Source organism: Dipodomys ordii, unplaced genomic scaffold, assembly GCF_000151885.1.
Source record: "Dipodomys ordii isolate 6190 unplaced genomic scaffold, Dord_2.0 Scaffold123, whole genome shotgun sequence".
Classification (NCBI taxonomy): Eukaryota; Metazoa; Chordata; class Mammalia; order Rodentia; family Heteromyidae; genus Dipodomys; species Dipodomys ordii.
In genome coordinates this window covers 5,295,245-5,315,602 of record NW_012267339.1, presented here as the reverse complement: position 1 = coordinate 5,315,602, position 20,358 = coordinate 5,295,245, and the positions used below count along the sequence as shown (strand labels likewise).

Sequence of the window (20,358 nt, the reverse complement as noted above, 5' to 3'; positions counted from 1 at the left end):
GCCACAGTGCCACTTCTGGCTTTTTTCATTTTGCTTATGTGGTGCTGAGGAACCGAACCCAGGGCCTCCTGCATGCAAGGCAAGCGCTCTACCACTGAGCCATCTTCCCAGCCCCTAATTTTTACTCTTTAATCAATTTAAAATTTATAACATGAAAATAATGACTAAAGCATTGGAATAGATACCTGAAAGCCACCTTCGTTGAGAGCCCTGGCTCCATAGGCAATCCTTTTTCCACCTTCCAATGTTGGCTGAACGCTGGGATGATGCTTCCACCTTTGGAACTCTCTAAATGGACTCAGGTATGGATTCTGATAGTCTAAACCAACCTTGAAATGTTTATATTTCAGTTTGACATATTTAATGTAATTAGCTATTTTAATTTCAAGTCAAGCTAAAATGTGAGCAGTATCAGAAAACATGTATATTAAATGAAGTTTTATATATAAAGTACTAATGGAAATACATGCAAATTTAATAACTATAAAATTTATGTAAAAAGGGTAAACTAAAGGAACATGAATTTGAATCAGCAAAACTTAAATGTAGAGCAAATAGCAATTAATATGCTCTGGAAATCAAGTTCAATTTAGAAAAATATCTGTAGATAACTTTCTCAGATTATGTTTCTACAAAAGTCATTAAAAAAAAGTTGTAGCTTTCTATTCCTTGACCAATACCAACTATAGAAAAAAACCTAGTAATTTATAGTATAATAATTCTAAGTCAAAATAGAGAAAAGAGACATAAATTACATTTGGAAAAAAGTGAAAAAAATATAGAGATTACATTTTATAAGACATTACTAAAGTCCTGAAATTAAAAGCCGTACCTTTTTCCTACTGATAAGGTTAATTCCTCAAAAGTGATGTACTGAAAACTTGACTGGATAGCAAGTGTTATATATCAATAATGCCTAAATTTAACCATGTGTTATATACAAATATAATTCCAACACTAAAGTTGCCATGAATTGGAAAATGTAGAAACTCATTTTTTCCATTCTTTATGGTGTTCAAGATATAGTGAATTGGAAAATGTAAGTGGCTAAGAAAGAAGAAATAGATATTGAGTTTTAGAAGTTATAGGTTGAAATGAAGTGCTAATTTCATTTTTAGTGATAGTATGCCATAGTGAAAATGGGACTTTGAAGTGACTCTTATCATTTAATGTGTATATTTGGAAGAGTTGTTTAACTCGTTTGGACTTCAGTTTCCTTACCAACCCATGATGAAGCAAACTTACACATCTTGTAAAGCTTCTAGCACCATGCTTAGAGTGTAGGTATTATTACGATAGGCATGTGTGTTTAAGTAGACTAATGTCTACAGTAGCCCTAAGCATATTGCATATAGATAAAACTGGAAAGTAAACTTTAACTAAAAATCATTCAAAACCCCCCTTTTTTTTTTTACAACACTGATAATCCTATAACTCTAGCAGAATATTCCATGAGGTGTTATAACTTACCACAAAACCAAGAGCTACTAGAGGTTCACCTTCATTTAAATGATAAAGGAAAGAGCCTCCATATGTATGTCTGTCCAAAGGCCAACCAACAGTATGGTCTACTCTCCCAGGTTTCCACTTTTTTTCGTCAATAATCCACAGCTAAAAACCAAAATCCAAAAAAACAAAACTGCTATATTATTAATTACAAGTGAAAAATAGTAATATGAGGATCGCAAGAAAATTACCTCATACATCAAAGAATTATTTCAACCTGCAGCATGTTGAATTTGAGTAAAGAAATGGGTCAGAAGGTTATGAATCCTTTAAAAGACAGTTTCAAACTGCAAAGACTTTTGTGATATATAGGAAGCACTACTGAAGGGATGAGGGAAACTTCTGGGGTGCTGATATTCCACCCAATAGTGGTTACCAATGAATATGTTATAAATTAGCAGGGCTGCAGACTTTAGGTCTGTTATTTTATAATACACATATTATTTGTAATACAAGTTTATTCTTTCCTGTCTCTGCCTCCTTACAATAAAAACAAATTGTTCATTCTATTTTCAGAATGGTATGTTCAAAATTTCATACAATTTTCTTGTGAAATATCAAAAGGTCTGATGTGTGTAATCTACCAAAATAAGCCCTTAGTCACAATATATTGAATTTAGTTACATGTAAAATTTGAATCAGATTTAACCTATAAATAAATTTGTTTTTTCAGGAGAGAAGACAGGAGAGAAGACGCGCTGGCACTGGGGCTTGAATTCAGGAACTGTACTCCAGCTTGCTGGTTAACTGGAAATAGGATTCTTTTTATTTTTATTTATTTTTTTGGGGTCTGGTCGTGGGGCCTGAACTCTGGGCCTGGGCGCTGTCCCTCAGCTCTTCAGCTCAAGGCTAGCGCTCTACCACTTGAGCCACAGCGCCACTTCTGGCTTTTTTTTTACTCTGCTTATGTGGTGCTGAGGAATTGAACCCAGGGCCTCATGCATGCAAGGCAAGCGCTCTACCACTGAGCCACCTTCCCAAGGCTGGCTTTGAACTGTGATCCTCAGATCTCAGACTCCTGAGTAGTTACCATTACAGGTGTGCGCCATTGCACCAGGATATTGGCTTCTTTCTTCCTTTCCTTTCCTTTCCTTTTTTCCTCTTCTTCCCTCCCTTCCTCTCTCCCCCCTCCCTCCCTCCCTCTCTTTCTTTCTTGATAATCTTACTGTGAAGACCATAAATTTGTTATCATTCTGCCTCAGCCTCTAAAGTGTTGAGATTGTGAGTGTATGTCAACACATCTGGCTTAAACTTGTTACATAAAGAGTTATAGGTGGGTGTTGGTGGCTCAGGCACAAGTCAAGATCCTAGCAACCCAGGAGGCTGAGATCTGAAGGTCTTGGTTCGAAGCTAGTTTGGGCAGAAAAGTCCACATGACTCTATCTCCAATTATCCAACAACAACAGCAAAAGCTGTACTGGGAGCATAGCTCTAGACTGCCAGCTATAAGTGAAAAAGCTGAGTAAGAATTCAAGGTACAAAATTCAAACCCTGATACCAACACAAAGAAAGAAAACAAAAGGGTTAAAATTATAATTTTACATGCCTAAGAAGCTCGATTTTGGAAAACACACGAGAATGAATAAATTAAGAGGATATACAATATGTAACCTAATTAAATTTTAAATTGCAGATCAATATATCATGACTGAGTATTATATAAATTAAATAATTTTCACATTGCAATTTTGAATAAACAACTCTTTGTAGCATGTAGCAAAGTCGAAATATTTTCAAGTTTAATGCTCATTTCAAGCAACATTAGATAAAACAATTGCAAAATACAAAATAATTTGGTTATTAATGTAACCTGGTCAGTAGTATTTTTTAGCCCTTGAAAAATACTCAAATATTTTAGTTGCAATTAGTATTTCACATTAAGGAAAAATGTACCCACAAAATTAAATCAATATTCTAAGGTACATAATATAAATTAAGTTTCATTTTTTTCAAAATTAAAATACTCAAACCAGAATACCTCCTTCAGTCCAATCCCATAGGTTTGGGGATCACAATTGGATCTCAAATCAAACTTCTTATACAGTTGCTTGGCTAGGTGTCCATGGCAACCCTCTGCAAAAATTGTGACTTTAGCATGAAGCTCTAGTCCCCTCTCAAATGTTGTCTGAAAAGCAAAACCAGGTTAAATGTGAACATTTGACAATTTATCATCATGTCCTGGTCAGTTTTAAGTTGAGTTATGATTCAAGTACATATAACTCACAATGAAACTCACTTTGTACAATTAATATATGATAATAAAGAGAAATAAAACTAAGAGTACTGTTGAAAATGGAACTTAATTTAAATTTTATCTCATGTCTTTATTAGAAGAAAAATGATATTAAAAAAACTCTTTATTAGCTGGGTGCTGGTGGCTCAGGCCTATGATCCTACCTTTTCAGGAAGCTAAGACCTGGAGGAATGAGATTTGAAGCAAGCCTGGGAAGGAAAATCTGTGAGACTTTTTTTTTTGTTGTTGGTTATGGGGCTTGAATTCTGGGCTAGGGCGCTATCGTCCCTCAGCAATTCAGCTCAAGGCCAGCGCTCTACCACTTGAGCCACAGTGCCACTTCCAGTTTTTCTGGTAGTTAATTGGAAATAAGAGTCTCAAGGACTTTCCTGCCCGGACTTGTGATCCTTAGATCTCAGCCTCTTGAGTATCTAGGATTACAGGCATGAGCCACTGGTGCCCGGCTAGACATATCTTTACATAACCACCAGAAAGCCTGAAGTGGAGGTTTAGCTCAAGTGGTAAATGTCAGTCTTGAGTGAAAAAGCCAAGTGAGAGAGAGGACCTGAGTTCAAAAGCCCTGTTATTGCCTCTCACCAAAATAAACAACCCTCCAAAACAAATGAAAATAAAGTGAAATGGCATTTTTTCACTGTTTCTGATTTTCTATACTGTATGAATCAAAAGTTTTCTTGGGAATCATGCCAGAAAATGTTTATTAATAAAAACTATAAAAATAATATGTATATCCATTATTACATCGATACAATCACACTAAACATACTCTTCAGCTACTTGTTTTTTTCACTTGAACTTTTCCCCTAGTGTTAAACTAAAAGCTACAATGAGAGTTAGACAAAAAGCAAAAAGCCTAGCACTCAGGAGGCTGAAGTTACTAAAACAACAACAACAACAAAACAAACCCACAATAATCAGGAAACCACTTATAAAGTATGTCTTTTTTTTTTCTTACAAAGCAAGAGAATTTTTGAGCTTTATTTTATCTTTAAAAATATTTTTATTAGCCAGGCACTGGTGGCTCACGCTAGCTACTCAGGAGACTGGGAACTGAGGATCACCTTTCAAAGCCAGCCCAGGCAGGAAAAGTCTGTGAGACTCCAATTAACCAGAAGTGGCGCTGTGGCTCAAGTGGTAGAGCGCTCACCTTGAGCTGAAGAGCTCAGGGACAGTGCCCAGGTCCAGAGTTCAAGCCCCATGCATATAGTAGCTGAACAGAAGTTTTCATTATGACCTTCTATATATGCTTCAATGTATCTTGATTAGATTCACCCCTCACCCCCTTAATCACTCTCCTTGATCCCCAGCAGCCCTTCTTAAAACAATTTCAACATTTCATTTTATAGATGTAAATTAAGTATTTTGACCATATTTAACCCTCCATTCACATTCCCTTCTCTAAATGGTATCACTTTCAGACAATTTGTTTTACATTCCTCTCAGTTTTAAAGTGTATATTAGTTGTTCAAAGGGGTTTCATTGTAGTATTTTACACAGAACAGATACAGTATTTCAATCAGATTAGCTCTCGTTTCCTCTTCTCTCACCTATTATTTGATAGCTTTCATTGTGTTTAGTTATAAAGCATATCTTTTTTTTTTTTTGTCGGTCGTGGGGCTTGAACTCTGGGCCTGGGCGTTGTCCCTTAGCTCTTCAGCTCAAGGGGAGCGCTCTACCCCTTGAGCTACAGCGCCACTTCCGGTTTTCTGGTGGTTTATTGGAGATAGGAGTCTCACAGTCTCTCCTGCCTGGGCTGGCTTTGAACCGCGATCCTCAGATCTCAGCCTCCTGAGTAGCTAGGATTACAGGCGTGAGCCACCAGCGCCCGGCTTAAAGCATATCTTTTCTGTGTGTGTACTAGAGATTGAACTCAGGGCTGGGGGCACTGTCCTTAGCTCTCACTCAAGATTAGCACTCATTACTTATGCCACAGTTCCACTCTGGCTTTTTGCTGGTCAACTGCAGATAAGATTCTCTTAGACTTTGCTGCCCTAGCTGGCTTTGAACCTCAATCCTCAGATCTCAACCTCTTGAGTAGCCAGGATTACAGGTGTGAGCCAACAGTTTCTGGAAGCATTATCTTTTTTGGTTTTTTTAATTCATAGCTGAATGCATGTTTGTACAAAGGTAATCATATAATTAATAGGTTTACATTGATATGTGTCTCCTTTATAATTGTTTTCATATTATAAAGTGATTTGTCTAAAGCAATGTACAACAAACATTACCTTTTTTCTTTTTTACTCATACTAATGCTTGAACTTGGCATCCAGTGCTTTCACTCAGCTTTCTTACTCAAAGCTAGTTGGTACTCTAGCATTTGAGACATGCCTCCAGTCCAATTAAAGCATTCATTTTTATTGCTTTAATAGATTCCCCCAAGCTTTAAACCAAGTTTCAGTAGTTGAACCTTTATGTCGCTGCAGTGTTTGACTACTGTTTCTGTCAGTTCTGGGGCTTGAACTTAGGGCCTGACACTGTTGCTAAGCTTTTGTGCTCAAGACTAATACTCTACCACCCTAAAAGTGGTAAGCTGTGGCTTAACCACAGCTCCACTTCCAGTTTTCTAGTGGTTAATTGGAGATAAAAGTCTCAAGGACATTCCTGACCAGGGTGACTCTGAACCTTGATCCTCAGATATCCGTCTCCTGAATAAGTAGGAGTACAGGTGTGAGCCACCAGTGTTCAGCTATTTTTTTTTTAAGATTTGTTTTAATAGATGAGCTCAAGCCCCAGTACTGGGACAAAAAACAAACAAAAAAGGATCTTGGGTCGCAGATAGCTCACACCTATAAGCCTAGCTATTCAGGAGGCTGAGATCTGATGAGTGCCGTTCAAAGCCAAACGGGGCAGGAAAGTCCGAGGGACTCTTCTTCTTTTTTGGTCGGTTGTGGGGCTTGAACTCTGGGCTTGGGCACTGTCTCTGCACTCTTTAGCTCAAGGCGAGCACTCTACCACTTGAGCTACAGCACCATTTCTGGTTTTCTAGTGATTTATTGGAAATAAGAGTCTCATGGTCTTTCCTGCCCTGGCTGGCTTTGAACAGCACTCCTCAGATCTCAGCCTCCTGAGTAGCTAGGATTACAGGCATGAGCCACTGCCCTGTGAGACTCTTATCTCCAATAAACCACTAGAAAACCAGAAGTGGTGCTGTGGCTCTAGTGGTAGAGAACTAGCCTTAAGCTGAAGAGCTGAGAGACAGCAAGAGGCCAACCAAAAAAAAAAGGATCTTGGCCAAGCTGGTCTCAAATTTTGACGATTCAGTTGTTCTTCCTTCCTAAGCCCTGGACTACAGTAACCATGCCCAGCTTCCTTTATGCTTTTATATATGACTAAAAATCTATGTATTTATACATAAAAAATCATAGAACATAAGAAAATTTGCACAAAAGGAGAAAAATACTTAATAGTAAAATCTGTGTAAGTCTTGTTGTAAGATTAAATAAGTTATTTATAAGTTACATTATTTATTTATTTTTATTTTTTTTGTTGGTCGTGGGGCTTGAACTCTGGGCTTGGGCGCTGTCCCTGGGCTCTTCAGCTCAAGGTGAGCACTCTACCACTTGAGCCACAGCGCTACTTCTGATTTTCTAGTGGTTTATTGGAGATAAGAATCTCATGGACTTTCCTGCCTGGGCTGGCTTTGAACCCTGATTCTCAGATCTCAGCCTCCTGAGTAAGATTACAGGTGTGAGCCACCCGTACCAGCACAATATTTAATTTCATAAGTAGATTGCCATAATGAAAAAACAATAACCTTTATACATGAAAAATAATATTCTTTTGTTATTATGAAATAATCCTTGTTTGTAAACCTAGCTATACATCAGATCCTTAGGACTTGTAAAAAACAACTTGTTGGTCTCTATTGCAGGACATGGTGAGCCCCTAGATTTCAGATGATTCTGATGCAGTCAGTTAAAACAGTAGAAGGAGCCCTGAAAGGCAGGACTTACAAGCTTTGCCACTTGCTTTCTAACCTGGAAGTACTGAGAAGTAAGATCTGTGGGAGTAGACTGGACTTCTAATTTGGTTCAAGAGCAGCTAAAAAGAGAATAAACTATCAGTAAATACTAATACTGGGGTCCTAATAAATACCTGGCACTGTGCCAGGCATTACAGTAACCTTCTATGACCTCTGTCTGTCCTTAGTTTATAATGTAATTAGGAAGAGAATAAACAAACATAAATAGATAATGCATTGATCTTTATTTTGATTGTATTTCAGGTAAGCAAAATACTTCTTGTCTTTTCCATGTAGCATTGACAGGTGAGAGCTCCATATTGTAGAGTGGCTTTCCTTTAATAAAAATTTTTTTTGGTGCCAGTACTGTAGCTTGAATTCAGGGCCTTGAGTTTTCTACATTTTAAATTCAGGGCTTCCATCTGTCTACTTTTGGAAGGAGAGGAATGCAACCAGTTTTACATACACTAAAATATTTTGGTCTGTTCAAATCAGGTCAAAGTCTATTAGTATTTACTTACTGATAACAATGTAAATACTGTCCACAGGTGTGGAAATTATGGAGGTGGATACGCAGGTCACTTAACTGGCTGTAATAATGTAACAACTTATGAATTCTCTTATTAACTGAATGAAATAAAATCTTTTGACATGTTGGTTTTTTATTTATATGACTCAAGTTTTATCTTTTAAAAAATATTCTGACAGGATGGAATAGAAGAAACCTTAGGTCTCCTTGGCACAGGCCGAAATTTTCTTAATAGAGACCCAGAAACACAACAAATCAAAGAAAGGTTGGACAAACGGGATTGCATGAAATTGCAGAGCTTCTGCACAGCAAAGGACATAGCTAGCAAGCTCAATAGAAAGCCCTCGGGTTGGGAGAAGATATTCACTAGCCATACAAAGGACAAGGGTCTCATATCTAAAATATACCTGGAACTCAAAAATTTAAATCCCCCAACAACAAATCTTTAAAGAAACAACTGCCCAATAAATAAAAGTGGGCTAAAGACTTAAAAGAAAAACTTCTCTGAAGAAGAAAGAAGGATGGCCAATAGACACATGAAGAAATGCTCAACCTCTCTAGCCATAAAAGAAATGCAAATCAAAACAACATTGAGATACCACCTCACCCCAGTTAGAATGGCTGTAACCAAGAACTCTAATAACAACAGATGCTGGAGGGGATGTGGACAGAAGGGAACCTTACTGCATTGTTGGTGGGAGTGTAAACTTGTTCAACCACTTTGGAAAGCAGAATGGAGGTTCCTCAAAAGACTCCACATAGAGCTCCCCTATAACCCAGAATGATCACAAACAAGACCACACTAAAGCTACCAGCACAACTATGTTTATTGCAGCATTATTTACCACAGCTAAGATATGGAACCAACCCAGATGTCCCTCAGCAGATGAATGGATCAAGAAAATGTGGTATATATACACAATGGAATTCTATGCCTCCATGAAAAAGAATGACATTGCCCCATTTGGTAGGAAATGGAAAGACTTGGAAAAAATTATATGAAGTGAAGTAAGCCAGGCCCAAAGAAACTTAGGTCCCATGATTTCCCTTATTTGCAATAACTAGTATATGTCTGAGTCAAGCAGAAAAGGTCAGATAAGGTGATATTAGGGAAATTAACCCTAAGATCTGAATTCAAATTTTTTTTTCATGCGATTGTTTCTAACATATTTATAAGATTATTTGTTGCTTTGTATGTCCCTCCCCCACGGTATAATCCCTGCTTTCACTGTATTTGATGTTATAATTTGTGGAGGGGAAAGGAAAAAACAAATTGTTTAAAGAGAGTTACAGGTTGACCCATTGCAACAATGAGATGTACAGGCGTTTTTTTGTAAAACGAACTTTACAACTTTGGTGGGAGGGGGGAGAGGGGAAGGAGGACTCGGTGGGGGGGGGGAGGAGGATGGGAAGGGATGGGAAGGGGAAACGAAGGAAACAAAGGGGAAACAATGCTTGATAAGAAATGTACTCATTATCTTGCCCATGTAATTGTAACCCCTCTGTACAGTATTTTCACAATAAAAAATTAAAAAAATATTCTTAGGTTTAAGAGCCCATGGCTCACCCCTGCAATTCTAGCCACTGAGGAGGCTGAGATCTGAGGATCATGGTTAAAAGCTAATTCAGGCAGGAAAGTCCCTGAGATTCTTTTCTCTAATAAACTACTAAAAAAAAGCCAGAAGTGGAGCTGTGCCTCAATTGGTAGAACTCTAACCTTGAGCAAAGGAAGTTCAGGGTCAACCTACAGGCTCTAAATTCTAGCCCCAAGACCAGCGCCCACATGGGAGCACAGGCATGCACACATGTACACACAAACACAAATCTGTTATATGTCATAAAGGAGTCTTTAACATCCATTTTTTTTTTGTTTTGTTTTTATGCTAGTCCTGGGGCCTGAACTCTGGGCCTAAGCACTATCCCTCAGCTCTTTAGCTCAAGGCTAGCGCTCTACCACTTGAGCCACAGCACCACTTCTGGCTTTTTCTGCTTATGTGGTGCTGAGGAATCAAACTCAGGGCCTTATGCACGTGAGGCAAGCACTCTACCACTGAGCCACCTTCTGAGCCCTAACATCCATTTCTTGCATGGGGAACAGGGAAATGGTTCTCTCTTTTTCCTTTTCTCCCTACTTTAACCCTGTTAAATTAAAATCCTTGCTAAAAAAGAGTGTCATAGTTTCTATATTCAACAAAATAATAAAAATACCTATTAATGTATTTTAAACCCCACATAATTAATGTCCAGATTATCACAAAGCCTAAATTATTGAGTTTGAGTTGTTTCTTTTTTACTGGTCAGTTTTTTAAGCACATAACTATTAGGTTTACCTTTGGTGCACCATCCTTTTGTATGCCTACATCATTAGTAGCAATTCCCTTTACACTACCATCTTCATGAAACAGGACCTAAAAACAATAAAAACAAATTTATTGCCTCTTCAGGATTCATACTAAGCATGAAAAGAAACAGTCCTGGATTTCTTAGAAAATGAACATATTCTTTAAATTTACAGAAATAAATCTTTGAAATATTTAAAAGATACATGTTTTTATGTTATTCCTTCCCACATAATAAAAGAACACAACTCAAAGGAAATGAAATTAATGCCACAACCTTGATGAGAAAGAAAAGATGAGACTATTAAGAGAGATCACTAAAAAAAACCTGGTAAAATGAGGTAAAAAGTTTACTTTAGTAAAGATGCTGAAATCAAGGCCAGAAAATCTTAATAAAGCTTATGTCTCAAATGCATTAACATTCCTTATCCAAAAGAGAAAAGACAAAAAGACAAAAGAGAAAACAAAAGCTAAAGACAGTCTAGTGGATTTTACGTTTGGAGCAAGGAGAAGGCGGAAAATATGTCATATTCTTTTTTTATTATAAAGATACTGTACAGAGGGGTCACAGTTACAGGAGTAAGGTAATGAGTACATTGTTATCCCCTCTGTTTCCCTTACCATCCCTTCCCTCCCCACTTCCTCAACGCCTCCCCGCCCCTAAGTTGTAAAGTTTGTTTTCAACAGTGTCTTGTATATCTCATTATTACAATGGGTCAACCTGTATCCTTGTTTTAGTATTTTGTTATTTCCCTTCTCCTCCCCAAACTAGAAAAATGTATATACAAGATGCAGGGCACCAGTATCAAATACAGTTAAAACAGGGGTTATACCATAGGAGGAAGAGCATATAAAAGAAACAAAAAAAAATTACTTAGTGCATTAAAAACAACAGCAACAAAGAAAAAATCTCATGTCCATATCTTAGGGTTCATTTTGCTTAGCTCCTCTTGTCACATTTTCTTGATCCATTTATCTACTGAGGAGCATCTGGATTGGTTCCATATTTTAGCTATGGTGTACAATGCTGTGAAAAACAGTTGTGCTGGTAGCTTTAGTGTGGTCTTGTTTGTGATCGTTTGGGTAAATGTCCAGAAGTGGGATTGCTGGATTGTAGGGAAGCTCTATGTGCGTCTTTTGAGGAACTTCCATACTGCTTTCCAGAGGGATTGAGTAAGTTTACATTTCCACCAACAATGCAGTAAGGTTCCTTTTGGCCACATCTCCAGCATCTGTTGTTATTAGATTTCTTTTCTTTTCTTTTTTTTTTTTGTCGGTCATGAACTCTGGGCCTGGGCGCTGTCCCTTAGCTCTTCAGCTCAAGGCTAGTGCTCTACCACTTGAGCCACAGCACCACTCCCAGCCTTTTCTGTTTATGTGGTGCTGAGGAATTGAACCCAGGGCCTCATGCATGCAAGGTAAGCACTCTACCTCTGAGCCACCTTCCCAGCCCATAGATTTCTTGATTATAGCCTTCTAACTGGTGTGATGTGGGATTTCAATGTTGTTTTGATTTACATTTCTTTTATGGCTAGAGAAGTTGAGCATTTCTTCATGTGTCTATTGGCCATTCTTATTTCCTCTTCAGAGAAGTCTCTCTTTAAGTCTTTAGCCCACTTATTAATGGGGTGGTTGTTTCTTTGAGGATTTGTTGTTGGGGGGTTTAATTTTTTGAGTTCTAAGTAAGATGACCAACTATACTACTCTTTAACCTTTATTTCTGTTCATGTATGAAAAATTTTTTTGGGGGGGATAGAAATGTATGAAATATACACTGGAATCACATGACAAGGAGCAGAAGACTGAAAAGGTAAAATAGGGTACAGCAATGAATATGGAATAAAAGAGAGCCGGAGTCTGGATCAAGGTACTAAACAAACACACAAACTGACCCAAGGATCAATCTGATTTGCTCAGACCACATTGATGATGATCATTAAGGAGGTGAGAAAAAGATGAGAGGTAGAAGAGACTGTACATATACTCAGATAGTGAAAACAAGGGGTCCTGCAAATTACCTACCTGTGACTTTTGACACTGATCCGAGTCAAGAATGTTTAACAAGGAGCAATGCGAAATCCCACACTGGGGTCCAAAAACCCAAATGCTTATGTATGGGCTGGGAAAACAGAAATTTGTAGCAAAAAGTACAATACAGGGACATTTATGTTTTATTTCAATTAACAAATGTAAATTTTAAATTTTCCCTGATGTCAAAGACATAAAAGAAAGAACTGCTTTGTACACCTCACTTTTCTTTCAGTACTCCCTCTGCCCAACTATGGCAAATTCTTTGTTTTTCTGAGATACATGTAGACTTTAAAAAAGCTAAATAAAGCACATGCGTTTTTGTAACCCAGAAAGATCTCTTTGAGGCAATCACTCTGTGGTATAAACAAAGAGGATGCTGTCACCCTGTTTTGTAGAAGTTTGGAGTAGTTGTTGACTTCAAGTTGTAATTTGCAGCTTATCAAAGAGCACAACTTTTATTTCTCTTTTGTGTAGTGACAATTAGCATATATGTAATAGACTGTACCTTGCCTGGCTACTAAAAGAACTAATCTTCATTCTTGGCCTGTGACATTCATTGGAGTCTTGATTTAATGCTTGTTTAGTAATAAATCTTCATTCTTTTTCTTCTTGAAATTTATGGAAGGATTTTCCTGAGTTGGCAGTAGATTTCATATATTATCTTTCTAGGCCAACATGTTATTAGAGGGAGCTAATGAAATAAATGCCTAGGATAAAGAGGACAATAGTTCTGTTTCACACCGAGCTTGACGTAGTACTTTCATTATAAGTACCACTTTATAAAAGGAATTGAAAAGGAACATGTTCAAAAGAGGACAAGAATACTGATGAAACTCAAATTATATACCATCATGGTTGAAAGAAATGAGAAAATTTTGCCCAAGAAAACAAAACTCCAGGGTAAAGGTGGGAAGGAGAAAGCAGAACATAACTCAAACTGGAAACTGTCTTTGGAAGAGGGCACAGATTCCTTTTGTATAATATAAAACAGTAGGCAATTTCCATTCAATATAAAGAAAATTACCACAGATAATTTTTTTGTTCCTTAGGGTATTATTCATAAGGCACAAAATCACTTGATGGGGTACAAGTACTCCTTGGATTATATCTCTTTTAAGGTTCTTCCTAATTTCGCAATTGTATAACCCTATGCCTTAAATTTTTTTTTATTCTGTAAAATTCTTGTTTTAATTTACTGAAATGAGCTCCCCCCCACAAAAGGGCAGGTACTACCTGACTTATGTAACTGTACCTTCTCTGTACATCACCTTTAAAAAACAATAAAAAGAAAAACAAAATTGTTTTATTTAAAAAAGAAATTACTTCTTACAAATACTAAAGACAAAACAAAACTATACAGACCTCAGAAGCAGCATAACCAGGGTAGACTTCAACACCAAGAGCTTCTGCTTGTTCTCCCATCCAGCTTACTAAATGTCCCAAGCGTACAATGTAATTGCCATGATTGTTCATTGGAAGTCCTAAAAACATAGACTTAATTTGTTATGTATAATTTTTCACAAAACATTTCAAAAACCATTAAATTAATTTGTATCTATGTGCATTTTTGCACAAATGTACAGGTTATCTTGATGGTTATAACTTCAACCTATTTTTTGTTTTGATTTAAAGCTCTAGTTTGTTAAAAAAAAATTAAGCACTAAAACAAGTTACTGGATAGCTTAGAATACTATCATATTTCTAGACTGAAAGACAAAAGAACTAGTTTCCAGTTGTGCTTTTCTGTCAGATAACTATATTTTGGGGTAAATCCTTCAGATCACTGAACTTCAGTTTTCTCAACAGTAAAGGTGAAGAGTTCTTCATTAAAATATGCAGTTGCTTCCAGCTGTGGAATTCTATGGGTCTCTGAATATTATCACAGTACTGTACCTGGAAGAATTGGCACAGGAATTCTGTATTTCTCTGTTAAAATTCCAAATCTGTCTTCTGTTACAGGAGTATTAAGTGGAGCCTTGAAATGAGAGAAACAGTTTTAGCTTATATCTTTAAGGGAAATATAAATTAAAAAACACAAAAGGAGGCAAAAGGGAAAAGAAATTCCCCTGTTCATTTTTTGAAAATCTTGTAACTGAAATATCTTCTCTGTGTCTTTTGAGATGAATGGCAATCTTTAAAAAAGCTAAATAAGACCACTGCCAGTTTTATCTTAGGAATCTATTTCTTGGGGTCCTCAAAACATAGAACCTCATGTCTACCTGTTTGTGAGAGTTTAGAATACAGGGTTAGCTTAATGTCTGAAGTTCTGCTGGTTGAAAAAATTAGAGAATTTTTATTTTTCCTTTATATTATTAATAAATCCTAATTTTTTTTCTTTGGCCAGTTCTAGGGTTTGATTGAACTCAGGGCCAGGGCACTGTCCCTGAGCTTTTGTGCTCAAGGCTACCACCTTGAGCCATAACTCCATTTCTAGCTTTTTGGTGGTTAACTGGAGATAAAGCGTCTCACAGCCTTTCCTTCCTGGACTAGTTGTGAACCATACTCCTCAGATCTCAGTCTCCTGAGTTGCTGGGATTACAGATGTGAGCCACTGATGCTTAACTTATACAAACTGTTTTTTTAAAAAGATCAACTAGGGGGCTGGAAAGTTGGCTCAGTGGTAGAGTGCTTGCCTCGGATGCATGAAGCCTTGGGTTGGATTCCTCAGCACCACATAAGCAGAAAAAAGCCTGAAGTGGCACTATGGCTCAAGTGGTAGAGCGCTAGCCTTGAGCTGAAGAGCTGAGGGACAGCGCCCAGCCCAGAGTTGAGACCCACGACCAGACCCCCCCTCAAAAAAAGAAAACATGTAAAGTTAACGAAACCTACAACACAATAAAATTTAAGGCTGAGAGAAAAAAAGTGCTGTACAATTTTGAAGCACCAATATTTAGAGACCCTTTACAAGATCATGCTTTTCATAAATCCAGTACATAATTATGACATATAGAATTATATACAAGTACAAGTTAATACCTTTAAGTACAAATCTGATGTCAGAACTTGTATTTTAAAATTATATTTATATTTATATGTGTATTTACACATACACACTACACACACACACTACACACACCTTACTTGAAAAGCATTTCCTGTATTCCAAAATTCTGCAAATAGATTAGACTTTGTGTAAGAAAGAGCTTTTCATACCCCTTTCTCCTTCCAGTCTGGGAAGAGCTCTTTAAAAGCACCTGGGTCTAGGCAAGCCCCTGAGAGTGTATGAGCTCCTATTTGAGCAGCTTTTTCCACCAGACACACACGGATGTCCTTTTCATGTTCAGCAGCCAACTGCTTTAGACGAATAGCTGCTGAGAGCCCCGCAGGGCCTGCTCCAACTATCACCACATCGGCTTCCTCTGCAAATCTTTCCATATTCACTCCTGAGAGGTAAAATTTAAAAAAGATTAAAATTCTGAGGTTAATATGATACGATAAACCTATGATAAATTAAATGCTGTTTTAGAATGCTTTACTATGTTTTGTTATTATTTACTTTTGTTGATACTGGCACAAAAATACTGGGGCTTGAACTCAGGGCCTGGGCACTGTACCTTAAGTTTTTTCACTTAAGGCCTAGACCGTACTACTTGACTTATAGCTCAACTTCTAGCTTTTCAAGGGTTAACTGGAGATAAAGGTCTCATGGACTTTTCTGCCTGGGCTAACTATGAACTGTGATCCTCAGATCTCAGCACCCTCAGTATCTTTATTAGAGTATACACTATGCTGTAAGTGTGATTTATAGATGTTTCTCTGTGCTTTTTCATAATAATTCTATTAAGTTTATTTTTGTATTAGTTCAATGTTCTCTTAGATTCTGTTTTCCATAAATCAACTTTTTAGCTTCAAAATCCATTATTATAAATTTAGCAAATATCTACTTAACTAAATAGAAAGAGTTAATAAGTTTGGTAAAGTCATCAATATTATTAGGTATTTTAAAACTATCATAAAAATTAAAACATCACCATCCACAAAAGGATATAAAAGATCTAGAAAAATCTCAATATTATTGCACTTACCTTCCCATCGCTTGTCCTTATCTCGGGGATATATAGTATAGTGGGTAGTAATCTGAGGTGCAATGGAAGTTGAAGACCATCTTGTAGCACACACAGGCAGATAACTTTTGTTAAATTTTAAGGCATGGAAGCAATGATATGCTGCATAAAAATTATGAAATTATAAGGATAGGATAATATAACAAACAAAAGCTGCTCAGAAACAGAATATGATGAATATGCCATTTTAAATTAAAAACATGGTGAAATAAATAGTAAACTATTTGCAAGAAAGTATACACTCACTGCTCCTGTGTGAAAATCTTTCATCATTTTTTTTTTAACCTGGTGCTGGTCCCGAGGCTTAAACTTAGAGCCTAGGTGTTATCCCTGAGCTTTTTTGTTCGAGGGTAGCATTTAGTTTTTTTTGGTGCTAAATCAGAGCTAATAGTCTCATGGATTTTCTTGCCTAAGCTTGCTTTGAACCTCAATCCTCAGATCTCAGCCCCATGAGTAGATAGGATTTAGGCATGAGCCACTGGTATCCAGCTCATCACTGATTTTGATAAAGTCATCATTCCAAAGAATGATGGCATATCCATAAAATCTTTTATTTTTTTTCCCCACTGAGTATGGACTCATTAACTATTTTCAAACAAGTAGAGTATTAAAAAATGTAAATTGTAAGTAAATATGGCAGAAGCCATTTTAATCAAGTGACCAACATTATTTGCTTATTTCTTTCTTGTTTTACAGTACTATGATTTGAACTCAGGGATTCAAGATTGCTAGATAGGTGTTCTATCACTTGATCCAGAGTCTCCTTCCCCTGCCTCAAGCTCATGACCAACTTTAAATACCATCAGTAAAGGATAGTGCTATCACATATTCCCTGAAAAGATGCAATGAATGGAATTCTTCATCTCTGTGTTATACATCTTCAAACATCTTTAAATCTTAGTCTAATGAGAACTAAGATGGATAGTCATTCTACAAAATGCCTGATAAGAATGTAGCAAAAGTATCAAGATCATGAAAGACAAGAATAGAGAGAGGAGCTGTCACATTGATATAAATTTAAGGAGATATGCGAAGTCAAAGCAATTCAGTACTCTGGACAATATCCTAAAGTAAAAAAAGGAAATCTGAATACAGTCTGTAATTAGATGAAAGCATTTAATAAATGTTAATTTCTTAGTTTTTATAATTATACTAAAGCTTTCAAAAAGTACATGGGAACTCTATATTATTTTTGCAACTCATCTTTCAGTCAAATTATTTCAAAATAGAAAAGTTGAAAAAAGATCATGATATCAAATTAACTCAAAAAGATCAAAGACTGAAAAAGAAGAGCTAAAGTTACAAAACTCTTAGGAAAAAAATGTGCATATACATCTTGTGACTGCAAGTTAAGCATTTTTTTAATATAATCAAAATTATAAAAAAAATCTGGCACCTCATTTATGTTTCAAATGATGCCATTAAACCAAGTTAAAATATAACCTATAAGCAGTGGGCAAATGGCTCACGCCTGTAATCCTAGCTACTCAGGAGATCTGAAGCCTGCCCAGGCAGAGAAGTCCCTGAGAGACTCATCTCCAATAAACTACTCAAAAAACTCAGAAGTGGTGCTGTGGCTCAAGTGGTAGAGCACTAGCCTTGAGCATAAAGAGGCTAAGGGTGAGTACTCAGGCCCTGAGTTCAAGCCCCAAGCTCAGCAAACAAAACAAACAAAACCCCCATAAAAATAGGAGAAACTATTCTTAAACCATATATTTGATAAGGAACTTGTGTCTAGACTATGAAGAAATATATCTAAAGATAAAACTTTATTAAAAAGTGGGCAAAAGAACTGAAATAGCCATTTTTCCCCCAAAGAAGCACATGAAAAGACTCAACAGTATTAACTATAGGAAATGCAAATCAAAACAATAAGGTATTATTTTATATTCACTAGGATGGCCTCATCAAGAAGATAGATTATAAGGAGTTTTGGCATAAGACAGTAACAGCTAAAGATTATGATGAATGCAGTAGGGGAAAAGATTAATAGTAGCTAAACTCTAGCCTTTTAAGCAGAATACCTCTGTGTCTGATTTTATTTAAAAATTTTTTTTAATTTTCTCTACCTGGAAATACATAATGCTTGAAGCATTAGATGATTCTTTGCCTAATCTAAATCTCAAAAGAGAAAAAGCATGAGACATGTATGCAGCTCCAGAATTCATGATGCTGTCACCATTTAAAATATTATGATGCAATGTAGTTAATGCTAAAAAGTTATGCTATTTACTTTTGAAAATTAATGATTAGAAAATGCAAACTAATTCTGTTGCTCCTACTGTTACTGATTTGCTTGTGGAGTTGGATTTCCTCAAGGGGACTAAAAAAGTTAACCTTTATTCCTTTTCTGAAAGTAAATTTGACAACTCACTTTAGAGATTTGAAATTAAGTACTGTGAAGAAATTCTGGGTGAGAAGTGAAGTCATAAAGGCCACAGAACTCACACCACCACATCAGTCTAATAGCATATTTGTGTTTGCCTCTTTGTTACCAGTATTGCTAACAAGTGGCTATTAAAATGGCAATGAACTATCATCCAAAGAAAAGAAATGGGCACTGGCCCATTTCTGACTAGAACAATGTCCAAAAAAACCAAAGTTGCTGGGGCATTCATGCCTATAATCCTACCTACTCCGGAGGCTGAGCTCTATAAATAAAGACCTAGCAGGATAGAAAAGTCAGTAAGACTTATCTCCAATTAATCACCAAAAAGCCAGAAACGGAGCCATGGTTCAGGTGTTAGAGCACTATCCTTGAGCACAAAAGCTTACAGGCAGAGCCCAGATCCTGAGTTCAAGCCACAAAACCAGCACCAAAACAAAACAATAAACACTACCACTACCCCCCCTCCCCCAACCCATACAGCCATATGAGCAGATGAGGTAACAGATGTATGGGAAACAGAAACTTTAACTTCTAACTCAATATATGGGGGCCAAAATTCTCACATGAAATTGACACAAACACATCCTTAAATTTGCAATATGTATACTTATGGATTCAAGAAACCAAACTTAACTTCAGTAAGCACTTAAAAATTAATCCAGATATGACAAAATTCAAGAGCCTCTGTATGAGTACATATATTTACTTTTTTTTTTTTTGGGGGTCCGGTCGTGGGGCCTGAACTCGGCCTGCGCACTGTCCCTCAGCTCTTCAGCTCAAGGCTAGCACTATACCACTTGAGCCACAGCGCCACTTTCGGCTTTTTTTCTTTTTGCTTATGTGGTGCTGGGGAATGGAACCCAGGGCCTCATGCATGCAAGGCAAGCGCTCTACCACTGAGCCACCATCCCAGCCCACTTTTTTTTTTCTTTTTGTCGGTCATGGGGCTTGAACTGTGGGCCTGGGTGCTGTCCCTTAGCTCTAACACTTGAGCCACAGCGCCACTGGAGATAAGGAGTCTCACGTACTTTCCTGCCTGGGCTGGCTTTGAACCGGGATCCTCAGATCTCAGCTTCCTGAGAAGCTAGTATTCCAGGCGTGAGCCACCGATGCCCGGTCATATATCTACTTTTAAGTAAATCTTTAAATATTTTCCACCTGCTTCGAGGAGCACACTAGGAGTCAATTTAGAACATGACAGAAACATTCCTAGCTCTATATAATCTAGACAGGAAAAGTACATGAATCAGTGACAGGTCTGACTTGATATTTAAATAGGTTAGGA

General features: G+C 37.0%; 1 protein-coding gene across 1 annotated transcript in view; it reads right to left on the bottom strand.

The window, feature by feature from the left end:
* Etfdh (electron-transferring-flavoprotein dehydrogenase) overlaps nucleotides 1-20,358 on the bottom strand; it is a 30,238-nt gene that overhangs the window by 9,333 nt on the left and 547 nt on the right. Inside the window, exons 2-9 of the mRNA XM_013029838.1 lie at nucleotides 16,646-16,786; nucleotides 15,774-16,003; nucleotides 14,514-14,595; nucleotides 13,983-14,101; nucleotides 10,581-10,658; nucleotides 3,485-3,631; nucleotides 1,471-1,611; nucleotides 186-329 (exon numbers count right to left, since the gene is read on the bottom strand). Of these exons, the coding sequence (XP_012885292.1) occupies nucleotides 186-329; nucleotides 1,471-1,611; nucleotides 3,485-3,631; nucleotides 10,581-10,658; nucleotides 13,983-14,101; nucleotides 14,514-14,595; nucleotides 15,774-16,003; nucleotides 16,646-16,786 (1,082 nt within the window). The remainder of the gene's footprint in view (nucleotides 1-185; nucleotides 330-1,470; nucleotides 1,612-3,484; nucleotides 3,632-10,580; nucleotides 10,659-13,982; nucleotides 14,102-14,513; nucleotides 14,596-15,773; nucleotides 16,004-16,645; nucleotides 16,787-20,358) is intronic.